General features: G+C 40.2%; 1 protein-coding gene across 23 annotated transcripts in view; it reads right to left on the bottom strand.

The window, feature by feature from the left end:
- Positions 1 to 19,740, bottom strand: part of EPB41L2 (erythrocyte membrane protein band 4.1 like 2) — a 215,064-nt gene that overhangs the window by 70,720 nt on the left and 124,604 nt on the right. For all 23 annotated transcript variants that reach the window (XM_044924231.2, XM_044924233.2, XM_044924229.2 and 20 more), the window contains exons 4-5: positions 18,348 to 18,452; positions 4,348 to 4,390 (exon numbers count right to left, since the gene is read on the bottom strand). In XM_044924231.2, the coding sequence (XP_044780166.2) occupies positions 4,348 to 4,390; positions 18,348 to 18,452 (148 nt within the window). The remainder of the gene's footprint in view (positions 1 to 4,347; positions 4,391 to 18,347; positions 18,453 to 19,740) is intronic.

Genomic DNA, 19,740 nt, shown 5'->3' with positions numbered 1-19,740 from the left:
GTATTAAGAAACATGCCATTTTTTGGCCAGCAGCACCAGGTTGGCTGTGATACATATGTACTTGTTTGAGGTCATTCCTAACCCATAATTAAACAAAGTCATCACAGGATTATCATATCATTTTTTTAATGGATCCTTATTTACTTGTCTTCTAGGTATTAACACTAGCACATGCTAATCTGGACAGACAACAGGAATAAGTTTCTAACAGAACATATATATCAGGATCTATTTTCAATTTTAAAGTTGATAAAATGCACCAATAATGCTAAACTTTTTATTTAGTTATATATTATTGATATTATCATTTCTACCTGGCTATATAGACTGTATGTCTAGCTATGGATTGTTTACATATTAATACAGGCAAACCTAAGATACATATACATAGTCTTATGTATCTATATAGTCTTATTTGTATACATTTGAGAAAATAAAGACTTTAAGGCAATTTTTACACAGGAACTGATAGGTTGTTGGTAGTTAGTGTTAGTTGCTCAGTTGTGTTCAACTCTTTGTGACCTCATGGGCTGTAGCCCCTAGACTCCTCTGGTCCATGGAATTCTCCAGCCAAGAATAATGGAGTGGGTTGCCATTTCCTTCTCCCGGGGATCTTCCCGACCCAGAGATCAAACTCGGGACTCCGGCATTACAGGCTGATTTTTTACCATCATGTAACCCAAAGAAAGGCAATGCCAAAGAATGCTCAAACTACCACACAATTGCACTCCTCTCACACGCTAGTAAAGTAATGCTCAAAATTCTCTAAGCCAGGCTTCAACAGTACTTGAGCCATGAACTTCTAGAAGTTCAAGCTGGATTTAGAAAAGGCAAAGGAACCAGAGATCAAATTCCCAACATCTGCTGGATCATCAAAAGCAAGAGAGTTCCAGAAAAACATCTATTTCTGCTTTATTGACTATGCCAAAGCCTTTGACTGAGTGGACCACAATAAACTCTGGAAAATTCTTCAAGAGATGGGAATACCAGACTACCTGACCTGCCTCTTGAGAAATCTGTATGCAGGTCAGGAAGCAACAGTTAGAAATGGACATGGAACAATAGACTGGTTCCAAACAGGAAAAGGAGTACGTCAAGGCTGTATTTTGTCACCCTGCTGATTTAACTTATATGCAGAGTACATCATGAGAAACGCCGGGCTGGATGAAGCACAAGCTGGAATCAAGATTGACGGGAGAAATACCAATAACCTCAGGTATGCAGATGACACCACCCTTATGGCAGAAAGCAAAGAACTAAAAGAGCCTCTTGATGAAAGTGAAAGAGGAGAGTGAAAAGTTGGCATTGACCCCATCACTTCATGCCAAATAGATGGAAAACAGTGGAAACGATGAGAGACTTTATTTTCTTGGGCTCCAAAATCACTGCAGGTGTTGACTGCAGCCATGAAATTAAAAGACCCTTGCTCCTTGAAAGAAAAGCTATGACCAACCTAGACAACATATTAAAAAGCAGAGACATTGCTTTGCCAACAAAGCTATGGTTTTTCCAGTAGTCATGTATGCATGTGAGAGCTGGACTATAAAGAAAGCTGAGCACCAAAGAATTGATGCTTTTGAATTGTGGTATTGGAGAAGACTCTTGAGAGTCCCTTGGACTGCAAGGAGACCCAACCAGTCCCATCCTAAAGGAAATCAGTCCTGAATATTCATTGGAAGGACTGATGCTGAAACTCCAATACTTTGGCCACCTGACGGAAAAAACTGACTCATTGGAAAATACCCTGATGCTGGGAAAGATTGAAGGTGGAAAGAGAAGGGGATGATAGAGGATGAGATGGTTGGATGGCATCACCGACTCAATGGATATGAGTTGAATAAACTCTGGGAGTTGGTGATAGACAGGGAGGCCTGGAGTGCTGCAGTCCATGGGGTCGCAAATAATTGGACACAACTGAGCGACTGAACTGAATTGAACTCAAAAAAGATTAATGTTTACCTCTGCTAGTTGTCTCTTAACTGAATAAAAAATCATAGCAGAGACTGGCCTAAGATAGAATAAACAGTTCTTTTGTCCATTTTAACACAAGCAGAAAGAAAAAGGTAAAACTTCATTTCCTCAGCCTACTTTCATACTCAGGATGGTACAGAATTGCATTCAGGAAACCAGCTCCAATAGTTTGGAAAAGCCAAATCCTATGTGTTACTGTTATTCCTCTTGCTAAACCACAAGGACAAGTTCCGAAATAACTTTAAAAGAAGAAAGAAAGGAAAAAAACCTTAAAAACAAATAATCAAAATGTAAGACTGTGATTCATAATCAGCAAGAAAGTCTTGCCCTCTGAAAGTTAGGATAGCTCCATGACTCTGAAATGAGTAGAATTTCATAAAAATAAAATAATCCAACAAAAGCCAGAACAAACCATAGGAAACAAACTCAATAGAACATCAATCATGTTTCAGAGGTTACTCTGTTCTGTCCATGGTCTGGGTCACTTGGCAGGTCTGGCTTCAGAGAAGTCAAAGAACCAAGCATCTGTATCTTTTGTGAATTCATGAACTTTGCAGAGTTTTAACAACTGTAGAAAGGACTAGAAAAAGTTCCAAAGCTTTCTGGTACAGTTTCTTACATAATGTAAGCATAATGTATCTATGTCTAATTACTACTTTTCTTTATTCTCTCCCTTTTCTATTATGGACCAAACATAATTGGATAAAACATCAAGCTGATAAGTGCAGGACAGAGGAATGGATGGAAAGCCAAGGGTGATAGTCAAAAGACGGGGTGACCCCAGATGGCACCTGGCAGTCAAAAGCCCCACAGCCTGAGAAACCCATCAGGCCCTCAGTCCCAGGCAAATCCGGGAAGTTACTCTAATCAAAGATATTTTAAAAACATGAAAAGAAAGATGAGTATACAAGGAGAGGAAATGGAAAAAATAAATTATACACTCAGAGTGGAGAGTACAAAAGGAAAGAAATGACAGGGAAAACTATCCAAATGATCAATAATTTGAGAGACAGAGAGAAAGGAATGAAGAAAACAAATGTGGAGCATCAAAACTGAGACAGAAAGTAGATGGAAAGAAATAGAAGGGAAAAGCAGAGATGTGTTTCAGTGTTTTAATGCTGGGCAGAAATACGTAGGAAATAACAAACAAGAAGGGAAAGGAAACCAGCAGTACCGAGGGCGCCCTGCAGGCCAGCACCCAGGGAAGCAGCTTCTCCCTGGACGACTCTGGGGCCTACCATCCAAAGGGCTAGGAAGAAAGCTGTTGTCTTGTCTAAACATTCCAGCTGTTTGTGGCTCCCTGCCTTTTCTGCTTCAGTCCTTCACAGACCCTGAAGTAAATGAAGCAGCCAGATCCTCTATCAGAGATTCCTGTGTGGTGCTAATGATTCCTGACGCAGATATCACGAAACCAGTCACAGGAGGGGACTGAAGCTGGTTAGAGACACATCAGTCACTTACGGAGACGCCAGAACAAATGGGAAAATGGAAGTCAGGGACAAGCAGGACCAAGAACAAACCCAGACTCGGAGCACAACAAGTGGTCCAAGGAGGAGAGAAAGCAACACCTTAGAGGGCTGGAAGGATGGTTCTATATGATCTTCACCCCTCAAACCCTCACTCCAGGACATCTAGGAACAGTGTATCCCACAGGCCTCTGGGGCCAGAGGTCAGCTTATCAATTAAACTAACTGGTTGCTGCTGCTAAGTCACTTAGAGTCCAACTCTGTGCAACCCCAGACCCCACAGATGGCAGCCCACCAGGCTCCCCCATCCCTGGGATTCTCCAGGCAAGAACACTGGAGTGGGTTGCCATTTCCTTCTCCAATGCATGCATGCATGCTAAGTCGCTTCCGTCAAGACAGACTCTGTGCAACCCTATGGACAGCAGCCTACCAGGCTCCTCTGCCCATAGGATTCTCCAGGCAAAATACTAGAGTGGGTTGCCATTTCCTTCTCCGAAACTAACTGGACACAGTATCAAAATCAAGTAGACAAAGCAAGGGTAACAGGGCTCCCTTAGGTACATTTTATATAAAAAGAGCAAGTTACAGAAGAGTGGCTTTCCATTGTTTTCCCCAGAGATAAAGATCAGGTGTTGCTTCACAGTGGTAGACATCGTGAGGAAATATTTAAGACTAGGGGTCTAGAACCTCTTGATCGGTAGAGGAGTCCCTAAACCATCACCAAAATAAACAGTCATAATTCTACAAAATAGTATGAGTTTCAACTTGCTATATGATATGAAAACAAACTAGAGTCTATCATTCTATCACTATCTTATTCTAGCTTACACCCCTATGAATTTTACTAAAGACAAAAACAGACATAAATATTAACTTAATAACTTCAAAAGTATGATGATCTAATACTTACTTCGCAGCTGTCTCTTTATTTCTTTTGCAGGATCTAGCCAGTTCTGCAAGGGGAGAAAAAAAGGTTACTTAACCCATAAGAAACAGTCTCCACAGTCCAAAATGAAACAGTTGACAGTTCACATACTTATTTAGGTATAAACGTATTTTAACAAAGTCCTATGCTATTGCTGAAACTCCAGTACTTTGGCCACCTCATGTGAAGAGTTGACTCATTGGAAAAGACTCCGATGCTGGGAGGGATTGGGGGGCAGGAGGAGAAGGGGACGACAGAGGATGAGATGGCTGGATGGCATCACTGACTCGATGGACATGAGTCTGAGTGAACTCTGGGAGTTGGTGATGGACAGGGAGGCCTGGTGTGCTGCGATTCATGGGGTCGCAAGGAGTCGGACACGACTGAGTGACTGATCTCATCTGATCTGATTAGCATTCCACTAGGTTTAGTATTGATTTGTTTTTGAAAGTGTATGTGTATGTGTTATAAATAAAATATGGAAACAATTTAAGGTGGATCTCTTGGGCTTCATTTTCTAGGGTGTGAAATCAAAACCTACCCAAGTGAGGAGACATAATATATCTACATATAGTCTTTGTTTTGCAGTAGGACAAACAGCAAACAGCCCCTGCAGACACTGAAATGACAGCTCAGTCAAGGACAATGATGAGCTCTTATTCATGAAGGCTAAAATGTGAACTGGAAACCACTGACTGAGAGCCAATACACCCCAATCAAATAGTCATCTCAACTCCTAGTGCCAACTCCTCCTTAGACTTTTGCTTTTCCCTGCCACTGTACAAGGCCATGGAGAAGCACGGTCAGACTGGAACTGGTATTTCCTGTCTGTCTTCATGTAATATCTTTTAAAATCTTCATTCCAAGTTAAGAGTCACAATCGTAAGGAACTTCTTTCTACTTCTCCTTTATTTCCACACTTGAAGAAAATTTAAAAAGATTCCAGGAAAACATTGTAATAGCTTAAAGGCAAAAAGACCAAATTTGAACTAGTAGGTTCAAATCATTTAAGGACATTAAATATTTGTCTTTCAAAGCCACAGGTGAAAGGCGTATCCAAAAAGAATTATATATACATATATATACACATACATATGTTTATATATGCAATATGTTTATTTTTTATGTCTCCTATCTTATCCTCAAGTCATTATTAAAGTTTACTTTATCCTCACTAATAGAACAATTACATTTTATGAGATATATTAAAATGATTCAAATAATTGGCTTTACAAAAAAATGTTTCATGCATTCTAAAAGCATCTCAAATAATATAACAGTGTTTTAAATATTAATAGAACTTTATTTGCATATATAAAGCAAACAGTTAAAACATTTATCATTATAGAGAAAATTATAACCTACGATCTTAACAATACACTGAATGGGTACAACAGAACATCATCTTACACAGTATTAAGTAGTAGTAATAACAGGATGCTTTGAAAGCCAAAGCATGGGTCTTACTGTGCCATTCAGGGCTTACACTCAGGGCAGCAAGGATCCAAGGTGTGTATGGCTCTGTTCAAACACTGGTTATATTCAACCCTCTCAACAAAGAGCTACCAGAGCTTGGGCTAAGTTTCACAGGACTGGTGGCCCAGCTGTGTGGCCCGCTGAAATGAAGGGCCTGCAGGACCCCCTCATGGTACCTCCAGTGCTGTGTTAAGGAGCAGCTCTCATTCTCCCCCGAGAAGACAGCCTGGCATTCAGCTTCCTGGCCCTGCAGCTGCTGTCCACTCAACAGCTGGCTCACAAATGGTGGGCTCTCGTGAGGCACAAGAATGAGAAAACACATCCTTCAGTCTCCAGCCCAGGCTGAGGAGCGGCTGGGGGAGAAGAGAGAAGGAGGCTGCAAAGTGTTGTGGCATTTCATCCAAGGAAGTAACTACCAGAGCAAGAAAAACTGAATCAGAGACAACTGGTGCCAAACTGAAAAGGAAAAATCCCTCAGAACATGAGCACAGAGAAAGAAGAGAAGGGGGAGGGAAAACTACTGGTCTCCCAGGCCTACACAGACCTTTCCAAGTCCCCAGCTTCACCGTGTGACAGTTGGTAGAGATGCCTCCCATGGAACAGAAAAAAACAAACACCTCTGTTCTCAGAGGAAAATTGGGGGTGGGGGGCAATACCATCTTCTGCGACCCCCAGGAGTAACCCTGTGCCCCAGCCATCTGGCACCATCCATTCCCACCTGAAGCACCAAAGCCATGGAGGAGTAACCTGACAGTTTCTGTATAGCATGGAGACAGTCAATACCAGCTCCACAGACCCAGGGGTATGGCTGACAATTTTCAGCGCACCAGCCAGCCACGGTCAGATCAACTCACTCTTGGGCCACTTTTCACCACACTGTCAGGCACAATATTAAGGTCAAAGTGGCTTCTCTTTATTTCAGAGCCCATTCAGAGACTAAGTGGGCAGAGTGTTCCTCATGTGATCAAATAGGGGCAGTAGAGTGGACTCCTTGCATCCACCAACCTGGTTTGCCCCTTGCTCACCATCAATTAACCACGACCACTTCCATACTGTGAACTCCACTCCCACAAGGAGTAAGGAGGTCTCTGCAAGGCCAGGAGAGACCCCCCATTTCCTGTATCCCTCACAGGACTTGGCAGCTCCAGGCAACCAGTTTAAGTACTAAATTAACACACTACTGACCAGAGACACATTAACACGTCTTCTGTTACCCGAATGTTACTCACTGGAAACGGTTCAATATTTACTTACACAACAAATCACTGGCCACCGGTGTTAAGTTTCTGCAAAAATCCCCCAGTCAATAATGAGCTAATACCTGTAGGTGAGTACCTGGCCTTTGTTGGCCTCCTCCTTCCTCATGCTGTGGTCATCTTAAAAGACTACAGATTATTTTTCTTAGGTTTATTTTTATTGGAATAATTAGCTCCCATGAGTCCTTCAATCATGATGACTGGGATATAATTTTACTGCCTAGAGTCATGAGTTCATAAAAAACCAAACAAAAACAAAGTAAAAAACCCAAAAATGCCTTAACAGGACTTATTTTCTGCATTATCAATTACAAATAAATAGCAGACACAAAACTCTTTAACAAAGAAATGATAAATTCTTGGTTTTGATACTTGAGATGTGCTGGGTAGATCAAGAAGCAGATGCAAAAAGATGGGAAAAGCCAGAGAAAGACATGAATGCACACACATGCACACACCATGACAGACTACAGTGTACCATTCGCATTTTTTAAAGATTGGCTGCCACATAGATTTTCGAATCAGAAATATCTAGAGCAAAATTCTAGCCTCCCACCAACTCTGTGATCTTGGGCTTATTAATCTTCTTCTTTAAGCCTCAAGTTTCTAAACTTTAAGATGAAGATCACATCATCTACCTCTTGGGGTTCTTCTTTTCAACCATTCATTCAAATGTTTCCTGAAGAGTAAGGACACATGCAAAGACTTTATCCAATGCTTTTAATGTAGATGTTTTCCGGCAATGATAAAATTAAAATGGCCTATCACTTTCTGCGTATATCCCTTTTCATGTAATTTTTTATTTCCAAAAGTGATGTATTATATATATTAAAGAAGTTAATATTTATGTGACTATTTCTACCCACAAAAAGTTAATAAATCAGACTCTGGATTAAAAAAATATAGTCTCTGCAGTCATGGGCCAGATGAGATAAAAAAATCAGACCCCTCCCTCCTTAAAGAATCCTATCACAGGCTTCCAACAAGAGTAAATGAAAATTAAACTGTGGTCCTAGAATGTCTGTACTATTAAAATTACCTTAATGAAATCAAAAGTCTATGAATCAGGGGAAAAAGTGTTACATCTCTATCTTCATTAACCTTTAGCTAAAATTTGACATTACAATCAGTTATGAATGTACAGGGGAAAAATTCTGGCTAATATCAGCAGCGTTCTGAGCTTTGTCACTCATAGGAATCAAAACTTTTTCCACAGCACATTAGAATAGCTGCAGATCTTAAAATATCACTTATGCTAATCAATATTTTGAAATCACAGTAGGGGTTAAATATTGATGATGACTTCATCTCAATTTTTAAATTAATATGTTAGAATGTTATTTACTGGTTTCCTTCATAGACCTGTGTACTTTATTATAATCATATATTTCAAACACTGCTCTGAGAAGCAGCCCATATACAATTTTACATAAAATTATTAATAGCTTAAATCATGTCTGGTTGAAAGAGGCAGTGGATTGGAAAGAAATCCCAATTATTTGTCAATGTTAATCTTTCACTCAGTGTTTAAAACTTAAATTGTGAAACACGCTGAATTATGAGTAATGAATACCAAATATTTTGAAATTGGCAATTAGCCCACTGAATAAAACTACTTCTTGAATACAAAAAGAAAAAAGAAGCAGTACCTAGCATTCACCAGACTATCAAAGGAATCTACCACACATAAAAATGTTAAAACAAAAACGGGCCTTGAAAGGTTATAGAAAAAAAAAATTTTTTTTTAACTAGGCAGCAAATAGCTATACACATATTTTTTTCTTTCACACTTAAGTCCTTCTGCCACTTAATTAGGAGAAGCTCCTTAATCCTTGTTGTTGCTGTCGCTAAGTTGTGTCTGACTCTTCAGCCTCATGGACTGCAGCACACCAGGCTTCCCTATCCTTCACTGCCTCCCGGAGTTTGCTCAAATTCGTGACCACTGAGTCGGTGATGCTATCCAACCATCTCATCCTCTGACATCCCTTTCTCCTTTTGCCTTCAATCTTTCCCCACTACTTTCTTATCCACTGCAAATCTGAGGCTGTAGAACAGTTTTTATTAATACCAAGTCGTTTGTCATTTTCCTATAACATTTTCAACACTGAGTCTCAGTAAAGTGTTAAATAAAGTGATTCTCATTTATTTTCTAACAGAAACACCTAGATCCCAGAGTTAGAAGTGTTTCAAAATGGCTAGTCATGCCTTAAAAACTGGTGCTTGTCAATTCTGCCAGTGAGAGAGATTAAAGTTAACCCAACACACACCATATCACCAGATGGTAGAGTAATTTTGTCTGAAATCTGCCTTTTCCTTTAAGAATATATAGCACTGAAGCAGATCTACTTTCCTTACATACCTCTGTCTAAATTAAGTCTAACAGTCCACTGCCATCATGCTGGTGTTAGCAGAAACCTTACAGGCCTTCTAAGCTACACTGAAATATTCACTATGCATCTGGGAGAACATGATTCCAACTCCTATCTGTGGTATTGTAAGGTGTATCCAGATTGAATATAGAATTTTATTACAGAACAGTTTATATATGACAAATAGTTTAATACTAGAGTTTTTAGGTCGCATTTTGGTGGGGGGAGGAAATGGTCTGACTATCAGAGAAATGCATTAATCAATTTTCATAAATGTAGCTGTGGGTATCAGCTACACTTCAAACAAGCTCCCCTTTCAATATAGCTGGAAGCAAAATGACAATAAAATCCCTGGGCCAGATGCCAGATTCTATTAACATCAAAAACTCAAGACAGTATTTTCCCTTTAAAGACAATCCAAAACTCTTAATGATGGTTCCATTTAGACATGAATACAAGAACTATATAGACTTGGATTCTGTGTATAAAAGAATAACACATTGCTTGATTTCACATATTTTTAACAAATTTTCCACAATAAAGTTTATATGAGTTCTCTGCAGACATTAAAAAGTTCTAACATTAATAATGATAGATTTTCATACTCGAGTGAAGTGAAAGGCTTCCAACCATAAGAGACACAGCACTACACTAAAACAAAGATTAGACTTTCCTCTCCTTGGAAAATGTTCATACAAATAACCACAGCTTTACCTCACCTTCTCATTATAATATGTTACAATGATAAGTGACTGAAACATCTATAAACACAGATACTATTCAGCATAAAAAAGTAGTTTAAATTCCTATATCCTGTAGCATCTCATGAAACTGCATGAGGTGACTTAGTGCAACAGTAATAAGCTTCTGTGGGGAAAAAAAAGGACATGATACAAATTTATCTTGGGAAAAATAAAGGTTCTCTTGCCCAGATGTCTTAAGAACTGGATTTGAGCTATATAAGCAAGAAGGAATAAGAAAATTATACAACACAAAAGTTACATAGGAAAATCAGATTATATATGAAATAATTAAATATTGGCAATGCCAATTACATGTGTGCATTCATTTTCTGCAAAGTAGTTCAGAAATGACACTCCACTGTTTATTCTCCCACTGTTCTATAGTTAAGGTCTAGATAATAAAGTGTGTGCCTAATTTTGTGAGCATTTTCAGCCCACATTTTGGAAGAGAAACTATACAGTTAAAAGCACGAGATTATGAGTTCTTGGTTTAACAGCTTTTCTTGTACATGAGAACCCTATGGAGAACCCCTCCAAACTTAACCTTACCTTAATCCTGCCTTAATGACCTTAGCCTCTTTGATTTCAGCCAAACCTTTTCATGGCTGAACACTCAGGCTTGTCACCACACAGAGTTCTCCACCTCATTAGAAGTCATCATTCCATTCTCAGATGCAATCATTTCTTCTCCTAAGTCTTCTCCCCATTTATTCTCACCATACCTGCCCTTCAACTTAGAACTTTTATCCCTTGGTCCCAGCCATTTTCTCCCAGCCTATCAGCCCATTTCAGCTTCATGGGTTTTCAGCTTATGTTCCTTCCTTATGATTGATCTTATGAATCAATCAGCTTGATTACCTATGCATCAGGATCTCCAGCTTTCTCAACCTTTTGCCCTCTTACCATAACCACTGTGAACATAATACCCCATTTCTCCACTATTACGCCCAGAGAGCAATTAGAGAAGCACAGTATATTCTGCTGCCATCACAGTTTTATGATCTCAGCTGGACTGTCAACAGCAAGCAATCCATATCTCTTTTAAATCATTTGCTTGTCTACTTTCAACTACCATAACCTCAACTGAGGCTCCTTTTGTGCTTTGGGTGAACAGTTCTGCTCACACTCTCTCAGATCATTTAAAGGCAAGACTGGTTGTCTCATATCACTGCATCAGCTTATCAATGCCATCATTTTTCTGAGCATAAAGGAGATCTCCCAAGCCTTGATAAATAAATATACAGCCTAGACGGCCCTGCGTAACCTGACCCCTATCAACACTCGGTCTCCCCTCACTAGCCACAAGAGATGTCTTTTCATTTTGCAAACGGTCAGCTGTTCCTACTCAGGGCCCTATGTGTGTGGTTCCTAAGTCCCTTGGCCCAGCTAAAGCCCACTCAAACTTCAGGTCTCTGCCTAAGCATCATCCTCTCCTAGGAAGTCTTCCCTGTTAGTAACCTGAACTCTTCTATAGAACAGTAGTCAAAATTTATTAACAGAGTAAAAAAAAAAAAACCCAAATCACTCAATCTTCTCAATTGAAACTAAGTGGGGACATTCGTGAAGGCAGAATTTACGTCTTAATTATTCACTGCCAGAGCTGCAGATGCATACTAGTTTGCACACGGGTAGTAATTTTTTTTAATGTGGTAAAAAAAAATGATAAAATTCATCCTCTTAACCAACATTTACTGTACAGATAAGAAGAACTAACTATATCACATTGCTGTGCAACAGGTTCTAGAACTTTCTCATCTTGCAAAACAAACTCTAGTCCCATTGAACAACAATTTTCCATTATCTCCTCCCCCTAATCCAGGTAACCACCATTTTACTCTGTTTTTCCATGGGCCTGACTAAGGAATAACTCATACAAGGGACTAACACAGTAATTGTCTTTTGTAACTCAACATTTCATTCAGTGTAATATCCTCTAGGTTCATCCATGTTACAGGATTAACAAGACTTCCTTCTTTAATGCTCAAAAGCATTCCATTCACTATATTCTGAATATGCCACATTTTGTTTATCTAATTCATCCATCAAGGAACATTCGGGCTGCTTCTACCTCTTGGCTATTGTGAGTAGTGATGAAATGAACGTGGGTGTACAAATACCTCTTCAAGATCCTACTTTTGATTCTTTGGGATATATACCCAAAAGTGAGATTACTAGATCACTTGGCAATTCTATTTATAATTTTTTGACTAACCTTGACACTGTTTCCCTAATAGCTGCACCATATTACTTTTCCATCACCAGTGTACAGGTTTTCTAATTTTTTCACCATCCTTCCTTGCCAACACTTGTTATTTTCTGTTTTGTGTTTTTTTTATAGTGGCCATCTTAACGGGTGTGAGATGGCACACAGGTATGATCAACCTAGATAGCATATTGAAAAGCAGAGACATTACTTTGCCAACAAAGGTTCGTCTAGTCAAGGCTATGGTTTTTCCTGTGGTCATGTATGGATGTGAGAATTGGACTGTGAAGAAAGCTGAGCGCCGAAGAATTGATGCTTTTGAACTGTGGTGCTGGAGAAGACTCTTGAGAGTCCCTTGGACTGCAAGGAGATCCAACCAGTCCATTCTGAAGGAGATCAGCCCTGGCATTTCTTTGGAAGGAATGATGCTGAAGCTGAAACTCCAGTACTTTGGCCACCTCATGCGAAGAGTTGACTCATTGGAAAAGACTCTGAGGCTGGGAGGGATTGGGGGCAGGAGGAGAAGGGGATGACAGAGGATAAGATGGCTAGATGGCATCGCTGACTCAATGGACGTGAGTCTGGGTGAACTCTGGGAGTTGGTGATGGACAGGGAGGCCTGGCGTGCTGTGATTCATGGGGTCGCAAAGAGTCGGACACAACTGAGCGACTGAACTGAACTGAGACATACAGAAGCTACACAGTTTCTAGAACAATAGGGAGAAAGACTGATAAATAAGGTATGTGCTAAACGTCTAGATGGACATTTGTGCTAAATGTCTAGATGTCTACCTGGAATCAAGATTTCCAGGAGAAATGTCAATAACCTGAGATACACAGATGACACCACCCTTATGACAGAAAGTGAAGAACTGAAGAGCCTCTTGATTAAAGTGAAAGAGGAGAGTGAAAAAGTAGGCTTAAAACTCAACATTCAGAATACTAAGATCATGGCATCCTGTCCCATCAGGTAAGATCAGATCAGATCAGTCGCTCAGTCGTGTCCGACTCTTTGCGACCCCATGAATCGCAGCACGCCAGGCCTCCCTGTCCATCACCAACTCCCGGAGTTCACTGAGACTCATGTCCATCGAGTCAGCGACGCCATCCAGCCATCTCATCCTCTGTCATCCCCTTCTCCTCCTGCCCCCCAATCCCTCCCAGCATCAGAGTCTTTTCCATGGCAAACAGATGGGGAAATGATGGAAACAGTGACAGACTTTATTATTTTAGGCTCCAAAATCACTGCAAATGGTGACTGCAGCCATGAAATTAAAGGATGCTTGCTCCTTGGAAGGAAAGCTATGACAAACCTAAACAGCTTATTAAAAAACAGAGACATTACTTTACCAAACAAAGGTCCGACCAGTCAAAGCTATGATTTTCCCAGTAGTCATGCATGGATGTGAGAGTTGGACAATAAAGAAAGCTGAGCACTGAAGAATTGATGTTTTTGAACTGTGGTGTTGGAGAAGACTCTTGAGAGTCCCTTAACTGCAAGGAGATCCAACCAGTCCATCCTACAGGAAATCAGTCCTGAATATTCATTGGAAGGACTGATGCTGAAACTGAAACTCCAATACTTTGGCCACCTGATGTGAAGAACTGACTCACTGGAAAAGACCCTATTGCTGGGAAAGATTGAAGGCAGGAGGAGAAGGGGACAACAGAGGATGAGTTGGTGATGGACAGGGAAGCCTGACATGCTACAGTCCATGAGATCGCAAAGAGTCGGACATGACTGAGTGACTGAACTGAACTGAAATGTCTAGATGACAGAACTATCAACCCTCCTTGAGTTGGGGCCAGGAAAATGATGGTGGAAAACAGCCAAGGAAAAATCTCACAGAGTAGGGTACCTAAGCTGGATCTTAAGGAATAACAGACATTCAGATTCAAAAAAAGAAAAATGATGAGAAGGATATTCCAAATACAAGGGATAGTATGTTCAAGCAGATATACTATGGACTGGCAAAGCTTCCCTTATGAGAGAAATATGGTGTGAATTGAATGTGAATTTTTGTGAGAAGTTACTGAGAAATGAAGACAGAGAAGCAGACCACAGTCACTTGACCAAGAGCTTTGTAAACCACACTAAGAGGTTAGATTGCATCCATTAAGTGGTTTTACGCAAGGAGTGCCAAGATGGGCTATTTCCCGAAAGTTCCATCTAGCGGTAGGGAGAAGAATGATCACAGAGGTCTGGGACTGGGCAGCTAAACCAGTTTGGAGGCTAATAAAATATTCAAAGCAAGGGACGACAGGGGCATAAACCAAAGCAAGAACACTGGACAAAGAGAACCAGGATGTCAGCAGGTAGAAGACAGAACTTATTGACTGACAAGCAATGAAAAGAGGTATAAAAGTGGAAGCAATCTATACCCGCTCTTCAGGGAATAGATGAAGCTGAAGGAGAAGACTAGTTGGCTTTTAGACAAGTGAGTGTAGTGTCCAGTAGAGAGTGAAGTATATGAGTCTGAGGTTCAGGAGAAAGACATGGATCAGGCACATATATTAAGAGTCAGCAAAATAAAAAATAGAGACTCCTACTATCTAAATACCACTCTTTATCATGCAGCTGTAGTGTTTCAGAAATACTGTATGTCTTAATACAGCATATCATGTTTCTAAAGAAGTTATTCTACATATTTTACAACATACTGATGGTTTTCCTTCTTAAAAAAGATTAAGTGCTCCTAGCCAAATTTCCATCACTTTCTCTTTTACAGCTTTGAGGGCCAACAGAAAGGCACATGGTTGGAAACATTATCAAGACTACCTTATAATTTAAAGTCTAAAAGAGCGCCTAGTTTACTTAGTTGAATGTCTAATATGTTATTACTTCTAAGAAAAATATTCTAAACAGAGTTCTAATAAGAACACTTACACACTATTCAGTGGGTAGTCATGCAATTTGATTGTCTTCGGTTTCAATGTGAAATTAAACCACAAATTAGGTATCAAGGATTTAAAATGCAGCAAGTTGAGAAAATTCAATTTATATATAATCACCACTGTTTGTATCCTGCATTTCATTATCAGGATGTATAAATACAAATAATGAAGGTCTGTGGATAAGTAAAACTTACAGTCTATATTCACCTACAGACTGACTGTGAGATGAATATTAGATGTTGGGAGGTTAACTGCTAAGGTCACACTGTGACCAAGCATTCTGGGCATCCTCAGAACCATCACAGTGAGTCTGCCCATAGCCACTGTCTAACAGATTCCAAAGGGCTTCCCTTTAGGGCATAACCCTGGACCCAGCCTTTACTCTTCACCCTACATCAGTATCTTCTCCACCAGAGTAAAAATACTCAAAAAGTGAAGTAGAAAAAGAACTTCCTTAACAATGAGGACAGTGACAGAAACTGAAGGCTTGTGTCCTTCCCCAAAATTCATATGCTGAAACCTAATCTCCAATATGACAGCATTTAGAGTTGAGGCTTTTGGGGTGATTAGGTCATGAAGGTGGAGCCCACATGAGTGTGATTAGCGACATTATAAAAGAGGCTTTGAAGAGCCCTTCTGCTCATTCCACCACGAAGGGGCCCTTACCACACACTGAATCAGTGGGCACCTTGCTTGGCTTCCCAGGCTCCCAAACAATGACAAACACAAGTCTATTGTTTATAAGTCACTCAGTCTACAGCACTTTGTTAGAGAAGCTCAAACTGACAAAGACAGAAGGCTAGAGGTTAAGTCTGGTTAATTGCCAGAACTGGTGAATATTTCTTTCTTTAATATGCTTAGGGAAAGGGAGAAGCCCTGAAGGTCCCTGGAATTAGCATCAAGCATTAGAACACTCTGATGGTCCTGCTTAGCGGCGTCTCAGGAAAGTCCTGGAGCAGAAACCATCTCAGTACATTCTGGGATCAGGCAGATCTTCACAGAGTCCTGGCTGATCAAATCTACCACTTCAGGGGACTTCCCTGGTAGTCCAGTGGCTAAGACTCCCAATGCAGAGGACCTGGGTTGGACCCCTGATCAGAGAACTAGACCACTCATGCAGCAAATGAGGAGTTCAAATGCAGCAATTAAGGATCACTAACTGCTACAACTAAGACCTTGTTATTCTTGTTGCTGTTTAGCCCCTCAGTCATGTCCGACTCTTTGCAACCCCATGGACGGTAGCCCACCAGGCTCCTTTGTCTATGGGATTTCCCAGGCAAGAATACTGGAGTGGGTTGCTATTTCCTTCTCCAGATATACCAAATCACCTCTACTCAGAAGACAGTGGGCTCTGGCAAACTCCACTCCCTTCCGACCTGCCAGTTTGATTCTTACACCCTGGACGTCTATGTCCAATTCAGGTCACCATGGACAGGGTCCAGAACACACCATGGTGGATAAACACCACTTTGAGCTACAGGCATGTAAGAACAGGCTTTCCTTTTACCTGCAAGTAGAAGAACTAGGTTGTCATAAATCTCTTCCCTTCTTTGGAAGGTTCCTTCCAACCAGGGAAGACTGACTCTTATAACTGAGAGAAGCTCTCAGCTAAACAGACACTGGCACAAAACTAGCCTGTCTCCCACCTGTTCTCCCACAGGGCCCTCATCTTTCCCAAAAGTCACTCATTTTCCATAAGTGCCTTTTCCTACCTCTTTCCCCTGTTAAGATGCCCTAACCACGTCCTGCAGTCACAGTTTTCTGTGAACTCCCACTTACTCACATGAATAAAAGTTATCTTTTGTCAGTTTAATTTGCACACCTCCAGAAAACAACTTAAGAGGGTGTATTAAAACATTTTCCTCTGACTCCACGGGAAAATATGAGAGTAACTGGGGGAAAGTTTGTATCTTTTTTTTTTTCCTTGCAGTTTGTCCATATAAAAAGCAGACTATTATGGGTTGTTTGATTCATTTACTAAATCAAACGGCACAGACAACTTAAGCACATAGTGAGAATAAACCCGTTTCTATCATCATCCTGTGATAAAAAGGTTCAGAAACAGCATGCTAGAAAAACAGAAGTGCAACAAAATTACAGACAGACAATAAACTGATCACAAATCTACCCTGGTACAGCCCAAATCAATTAATCAATCACTCTACCACTTAAGTCAAGCTGGACTCCACCTTCTGTTTTGCCCCCAATAACCCACACAACAGGGTAAGGAATACCTTCATTCCTACACAACCACTAATCTATTCAGCAAGGCAAACACTCTCCTGAACCCCCAGACAAGTACAGATGGGTATTTCTGATATTTCTTCCAATATTCCTCTTTCCCTGCTTTTTGGGCTTCCCTGGTGGCTCAGACAGTAAAGAATGTGCCTGGAAAGTGGGAGACCTGGATTCAATCCCTTGGTTGGGAAGATCCCCTGGAGAAGGACATGGCAACCCACTCCAGTATCTTGCCTGAAGAATCCCCATGAATACCTAATACTTCTTCCAATATGCCTCCTTCCCTGCTTTTTAGGCAAGTTTAACTCCTAGAATACAGGTGAATTCAGGAGCTAAAAATTCAAAATAAAAATTTTAAAACCAGTTCTTTCAGTTTCTACTAATTCGTGTAGGATAAGACATTCCAAAAAGTTATACATGAAAACAAAAATTTTCAACATTTCCAAATTCCTACAATGAACATTGGGGCTTCCCTCATAGCTCAGTTGGTAAATCATCTGCCTGCAATGCAGGAGACCAGGGTTCGATTCCTGGGTTGGGAAGATCCCTGGAGAAGGAAGTGGCAACCCACTCCAGTATTCTTGCTGGAGAATCCCATGGACAGAGGAGCCTGACAGGCTACATACAGTCCATGGGATCGCAAGACTCGGACACAGCTTAGCAACTAAACCACCACCACAATGAACATAAACTGTCATAATAAAAACATAAGTTATTTGAAAACTAAATTTTACACCAGTTAAGAGAAACACACAGTATTTTTTTTTTAAGACAATATAAACAAACTTAAGATAACTTCACTTACTTTCTGCTCAGGGTTCTCCTGAAACACAAGTCCAAAGTAGTCCTTTTCCAAGAGATTGAGATGTTCACACACTTTGTCAAATAACACTTGCCCCTTCACACGTTTCTGAGGAAAAAGAATAACATCTTTACTTTTCAAGCACTAAAGGTCCATGAGTGCTATAAATCAAGGACATCATATCAGAAAAATTATCTAGCATAAATTAATATGATATTTATTTTCCAATCCTCTATTAAAACAATACCCAAAAATGATTCATAACTTTGTCATTTTAAACTCCCCACTCCCACACAAAACATAAATTCCAAAATGAAAGCATGATTAGCCAGATGGTCTAGGCATTACTGCTACTCCGTGTTAATATTTAAAAAACTAAAAAAAGTAAAATGCTTAAAGAGTTCACTTATTTGTTTTTAAAATAGTACAAAAGTATGTCCAAGCTGCCTCCCTCAGTTCCTCAAAGTGGCTCGTTGTACACTCTCCCCAGGAAAATCATTAAGCTCTGTGTACCCTAACACAAATCATCCCATCACCACTTAAGTGTGATTTTTATTCTCAAGTATCTGTAGAGTAGAAATTATGTTTTTCAATACAAAGTTACACTTTTTCTGGAGGATAATATGGCATTCACTCCTTAGAACAAATCTTAAAAATAGAAGAGACTGAAACTGAGACAGTAAATCAGCTGCCTCCAAGGATTTAATCGACTATCAACAGAGATATAAAAGCCTATGACAGCTTCAGAAGAAAACTTCACTATTTAATCGATGTCAAAACAAAGTGGTGACTCCAGTTAAAAGGCACAGCCCTGGGAACCGCCAAGTGCAGAGCTGGGTCAGACACACTCTCCTTCCCCTGCATGGATATAAACCACCCCTGGACTGCCAGTGAGAAAGAAACGAGCCAGAAGATAGACATGTTCCTCCTCGAGACAAATGCCTCACATTATCGAAATGTCTACTAGTTAGTTCATCCAGAGTGTGAAAATGAATGCTTGCCACACAGACATCTTTAAAAATGGAATAAGATATAAAAGACATTTCAATTTCAAATCGGGACAACTCTGATAAGGGTTTTCAAAAGATGAAGTCTTCACAGAAACTTGATTCAAGTGTGTGTTTCTCTCCTCTGTTTGTGGAAGCAGAGGTAAGAAATCCATGCCTGAAACACTTGTGAAGGAGAATCTGCAACCTTTATTATCAAATTTTTATAGTTAAACACTTCTTTTTTAGGAAAAGAATTACATTAAATAGTAGAGGGAAGAGGGAGAAAAGCCACACAGATTACGTGATTTCAACATTACAAGAGTCTGAGTGAACTCCGGGAGTTGGTGATGGACAGGGAGGCCTGGCGTGCTGCGATTCATGTGGTTGCAGAGTCAGACACGACTGAG

This window comes from Bubalus bubalis, chromosome 10 (assembly GCF_019923935.1).
Source record: "Bubalus bubalis isolate 160015118507 breed Murrah chromosome 10, NDDB_SH_1, whole genome shotgun sequence".
Classification (NCBI taxonomy): Eukaryota; Metazoa; Chordata; class Mammalia; order Artiodactyla; family Bovidae; genus Bubalus; species Bubalus bubalis.
The sequence above is the reverse complement of the archived record's forward strand: the minus strand, read 5'-3'. Positions and strand labels throughout refer to the sequence as shown.